This window comes from Otolemur garnettii, unplaced genomic scaffold (genome assembly GCF_000181295.1).
Source record: "Otolemur garnettii isolate 467f Iridium unplaced genomic scaffold, OtoGar3 scaffold00044, whole genome shotgun sequence".
In the NCBI taxonomy this organism is placed as follows: Eukaryota; Metazoa; Chordata; class Mammalia; order Primates; family Galagidae; genus Otolemur; species Otolemur garnettii.
This window is the reverse complement of record NW_003852439.1, coordinates 6,566,417-6,571,765: the sequence shown is the minus strand read 5'-3', so window position 1 is coordinate 6,571,765 and position 5,349 is coordinate 6,566,417. Positions and strand designations below refer to the sequence as shown.

Below are 5,349 nucleotides of genomic sequence, written 5' to 3'. Positions count from 1 at the left end.
CCTAAGGTGGTGGGTTCAAATCCAGCCCGGACCCACCAAACAACAATGACGGCTGCAACCAAAAAATAGCCAGGTGTTGTGGGGGGCACCTGTGGTCCCAGCTACTTGGGAGGCTGAGGCAGGAGACTCGCTTGAGCCCACGAGTTGGAGGTTGCTGTGAGCTGTGATGCCACAGCACTCTACCAAGGGGGCCAGCTTGAGGCTGTCTCAAAAAAATAAATAAATAAAATGTGCATCAGCTCCTAGAAACATGGGTGAAGACACAGACAAGGGGCTGAATCTCACATCTCCATGGTTACCACCTCATGTCTTCTCACCTTGTTTTGGCTGACGTTTTTATGCAGTTTCTTTTTTCTTTTTTTATTGAGACAAGGGTCTCATTTTGTCATCCTCAATAGAGTGCTATGGCGCCACAGCTCATAGCAATCTCAAACTCTTAGGCTCAAATGATCCTCTTGGCTCTGTCTCTGGAGTAGCTGAGACTATAGTTACCCAGCACAATGCCTATTTTATAGAGATGGGGTCTCATTCTTGCTCAGGCTGGTCTTGACCTCCTAGCTCAGGAGATCCACCTGCCTCAACTTCCCAGAGTGCTAGACTTATAGGTGTGAGCCACTGCACCACATGTATACATAGTTTTCAAAGGACTAAAGTTAAACACTTTTACCTTTACCAAAGGGGGAAGGTTAAGTGTTGGCAGAGTTGGTAGCTTCCACAGGTAAAGTTTCAGAAAATTCTCTGACCAAGGTTCGCATATAAAAAATAACCTTTCCTTTCAGGAACCTGGCATTTTCTGTATTTTCAAGATAATTATGGCATATTTGAAGAAACTGTTGATGTGAATAGAAACTTTTTTTTTTTTTGAGACACAGTCTCACTCTGTTGCCCTAGCTATGTCATACATAGCTCATAGCAACTTCTAACTCCTGTGCTCAAGCAATCCTCTTGCCTCAGCCTCCTGCCACAATGCCCAGCTAGTTTTTCTATTTTTAGTAGACACAGGATCTCATTCTTGCTCAGGCTGGTCTGAAACTCCTGAGCTCAAGGGATCCTCCCACTTCAGCCTCCCAGAGTTCTGGGATTATAGGTGTGAGCCAAAACGCCTGCCAATTGCTGTGGTGTAAATGCCACCACCAAGGACAACAGCTCCATAGGCCAGAATGCTACTGTCCATCTTCACTGTACACCTGGTCCTTCTTGCTGTCACTTATCTTTCCTAGCTTCATTGTGAGGCAAGTGACACCTGCTGGGTATGCCTGTTAACCATGGACCCTGGGCTGGTGAACTAAAGCCAAAATGACTGCCACGTTCATGTGATCTGTCTGCACTGAAAGGCCTCGTCCTAGAGTGCCTGCCTCAGACCCTTCTGTCCTATCAGGAGCAAGCATCCCAGGTCCTGGCAGGTGGCTGTTTTTCCTTAGCCTGAATTCCCTGCTGCACATTTTCACCTCAACTGTGCATCCCAGACTGCAAAGGCAACAGGGGCTGGTTGTAATGGTGATGGGATACTCAAGACAGGCTTCAGAGCAAAGTCGAGTGACTCATTTCCTTAGATGAGGTGCACTTCGGTAGGCATAACTGTCAGTCCTACTGATTCCATGCTCAGGGCAGACAAGAACATTTGGTGTTGCCCGTGGCTATTAAGTTTTCAATCATTTATGTTGCTAAGGCCCCAGAGAGGCTACATCTGGACTCTCCAAGAAGGCTGAACAAGTTGGATACCAGGTGTGCCATGGCCAGTGGTGCTGGGAGGAATAGGACCTCAGCTAAGCTTTGACTACAGCGTGGTCATTGCAAAGCTGCTGCTGCTGCTGCTGTTGGCAAATCAGTGCACACAGCTCTGATACTGTCTTACGGGGCAACAGTGTCCACTCCTACACACAGGTGAGGAGCATGTGCTGAAATGCAGTACCTCTAAAGCTGACTTAACAGCCATAAGCTTAATACCGTGTTGGGGCAAAGAGTGAAACTATAAGGGGCAAATATTTCTCCTCTTTCTCAGAAAGTAAAGCCTGAGCACATTTGGGGTTTGGGGCAGTGGTGAACTGGGAGGGGAGTATAGAAAAATAGACTGGGGGCTCGACGCCTATAGCTCAACCGGCTAAGGCGCCAGCCACGTACACCTAAGGTGGCGGGTTCGAATCCCCAGCCCGGACCCGCCAAACAACAATGACGGCTGCAACCAAAAAATAGCCGGGCATTGTGGCGGGCGCCTGTGGTCCCAGCTACTTGGGAGGCGGAGGCAGGAGACTCGCTTGAGCCCAGGAGCTGGAGGTTGCTGTGAGCTGTAATGCCACGGCACTCTGCCCAGGGGGACAGCTTGAGGCTCTGTCTCAAAAAAAAAAAAAAGAAAAAGAAAAATAGACTGGGGACCACAAGGCCCACAGTAGGCCACATCTCCCCCACCCTGGCCTCCTGCTCACCCTCTGCTATGTGCAGAGGGGCTGTGGATATATTCACAGAGGAAGAAAGGCATAGTAGTGACCAACCCAAGGAGAGCAGCAATCACTGGGTGGGCCGAGTAGGCCACATGTAAACAGGTTGCCTCTTTCAGGGTAGCAGGTGCATTCTGAGCACCAGGCTTCAGGTGGAAAGAGTGTTTGGTTTTTTTTTCGAGACAGAGCCTCAAGCTGTCACCCTGAGTAGAGTGCTGTGCAGTCACAACTCACAGCATCCTCCAACTCCTGGGCTTAAGCGATTCTCTTGCCTCAGCCTCCCAAGTAGCTGGGATGACAGGTGCCTGCCACAACCCCAGCTATTTTTTGGTTGTAGTTGTCATCGTAGTTTGGCAGGCCTGGGCTAGATTCAAACTCACCAGCTTTGATGTATGTGGCTGGCGCCTTAGCCACCTGAGCCACAGGCACCAAGCTGGAAAGAGTGTTCTAAACATCACAAAAAATAGGCAGGAAGGAAACAAAATCCCAACCTCTAAGTGACAGGATCACCAGTGATTCTTTTTTATTTTTTTGAGACAGAGTGTCACTCTGTTGCCAAGGGAGTATCATGGCATGAACCTAGATGATAGTAACCTCACACACCTGGGTTCAAGCAATCCTCCAGCCTCAGTCTCCCAAATAGCTGGGACCAGAGACACTGCCACAATACCTGGCTTTTTTTTTTTCTATTTTTAGTAGAGATGGGGTCTCAATCTTGTTCAGCCTGGTCTCGAACTCTTGAGCCCAAAGGATCCTCCCATCTCAGCCTCCCAGAGTGCTGGGATTACAAGTGTGAGTCACGCGCCTGGCCTCCAGTGATTCTTTTTGATCATCTTTTTCCTTCCTCTCTGGTTTGACTTCTCTCTGAGGACAGAGATCCCCAGGCCAAGAGTAAGGAAGGGGAAAGGAGGCATGGAGTGCACCATACCCATCTAAGGCAAAGGTAATGACCAAGGATGCCCAATGCACACACACAGGGAAGGAGGAGACCAGCCCAGGGCTGGAGTTGGGCAGGCAGGAGACATCCCAGCACCCTGGCTACATTCCCATCCCTAGCTGGCCCTCAGTCAGATGCCAGCATGGGGAGTTCCCCAGGTAGGGCCATGGGGAGGGAGAATGTGAAGTTAGCGTGGCCTCTAGAGGAAGGTGTTAGGTTTAGCTGTGCACCACTGGGGTCAGGGGCCCAGGAGGTATCCTTGAGCTCAGAAGAAGGCTGAGGGCAGTTTCCCTTCAGACACTTTCTCTGCCTTCGTCTTCTAGCAACTGCCAGAAATGCCAGCAGAGGCCTAGGTCATATAGCCACCTCCCACAAAGCCTGTCACTCCTGTCTGCCCATTGGGCAGCATCCCACATGTAGCCAAGAGGGGGCAGGAAGGATGTAGACAAGGGTGATACCCACTCTCCAGCAAGGCAAGGCCAGGGGTACCAAGGACACAGGTAACCCCAGGACCCAGGGTCAGCACCTCACCTAGAGCTTAGGAGAGAAGGTTGTAAAATCCGCCAGCATCTTGATGTCATTTGGGAATGTCAGCCATGCCCCACCGTCAGCCACCAGCACAGCACCCGTCACATAGGATGCCAGTGGGCTGGCCAGGTAGAGTGCGCTGTGGGCAATCTCTGTCTTGTTCCCCAACCTCTGCAGGGGGCTTGCAAAGACTTTTGTGTTCATGCTGGCCTGGGAGCCACCTGGAGGGCAGCAAGAGACTCAGGCCCCTCATAAGCACAGCATCTCAGTGCCCCACAGCCAACACCTTCCCTAAGCCACATCTCAGAGCAATAGGAGGCCTTCAGTATCACCAGGCCTAGCAGACAGAGCCCTGTAGCTGAGGGGCCAGCACAGGCCTTCAACATGCACCTGCCAAGGTTCTAGAAGCTTTGAAGGGCAGCCTGTGCCCCAGGAAAGGCCCAAGGGAGGCCAGATCTCCCCAAGAGCCTTCCTTACCCAGTCGCCGGAGCCCCTCTGTGCCGCTGATGGGGCCAGGGGCAAGGCTGTTGACACGGATATTCTGGGGGCCCCACTCCACAGCCAAGTGCCTCGTCATTGCATCTATACAAAAGGAAGACGAATATGAGTGGAGAATGCAGGACCACTCTGCCTTCTGGGATGGGACCCAGGACCAAGGTCAGGCCTCCCTAGTGCTCACAGCTGGACTCAGCATCTCCTTGAAACTGCTGACCTACAGGGGTGGTTAGGAGTGGGGCCCTCAGAGAACCCAGGTGGCAGACCTGGTGTCCATACCCATGGCTGCCTTGGCTGAGCCTGCATGCACCTGGAGCACCTGCCCACGGTTACCCAGGGTTGCAGTGATGTTCACGATCACCCCTCCATGGTCCTGCAACACACCAGGGGCAGCAGTTGGTGAGTGGGCCACCAGAAGGTGGGAGACGCTGGGTGGGAGGACACCTACCCGGAAAAACTTCTCATGGAGCACACGACACACATTGAAGGTGCCAACAGTGTCGATGTCCATCACGGTCTTGAAGGCGTTGAAGGACAACACACTGGCAGGACACAGGAAGTTCCCAGCTGCACCTGCAGAATATAGACAGCAGGGGGTGCTGGGGTACCAGGGAAAGGGAGTCCAGCTAAAGCAGTGGCCCTCATGGGAGGGTACAGAAGGGAACCTGGAGGCCCTGTGGGCAGGTAAAACATATGGACCCTCAGGGTACTCTAAGCTAGACAGAGAAAGAAACCCTTGTGCTTGGATAAATTCCTGAAGGACAGAGAGTACAGACAGGATGTCATAGGTTGAACTGTGTCCCCCAAAAGACATGCTGATGTGGCTTAGTGCTCAAAGTTCAGTAGTTAGTAAGGGCACTGGCCACATGCACCAGGGCTGGTGGGTTTAAACCCAGCCAGGCCCTGCTAAAGAACAACAACAATAACAAAAAAATAGCCAGGTGTTGTGGCAGG

General features: G+C 51.8%; 1 protein-coding gene across 1 annotated transcript in view; it reads right to left on the bottom strand.

The window, feature by feature from the left end:
• Positions 1-3,236: 3,236 nt before the first annotated feature.
• Positions 3,237-5,349, bottom strand: part of DECR2 (2,4-dienoyl-CoA reductase 2) — a 7,448-nt gene continuing 5,335 nt past the window's right edge. The window contains exons 5-9 of the mRNA XM_003790742.3: positions 4,844-4,968; positions 4,675-4,768; positions 4,378-4,482; positions 3,904-4,121; positions 3,237-3,299 (exon numbers count right to left, since the gene is read on the bottom strand). Of these exons, the coding sequence (XP_003790790.1) occupies positions 3,904-4,121; positions 4,378-4,482; positions 4,675-4,768; positions 4,844-4,968 (542 nt within the window). The 3' untranslated portion in view covers positions 3,237-3,299. The remainder of the gene's footprint in view (positions 3,300-3,903; positions 4,122-4,377; positions 4,483-4,674; positions 4,769-4,843; positions 4,969-5,349) is intronic.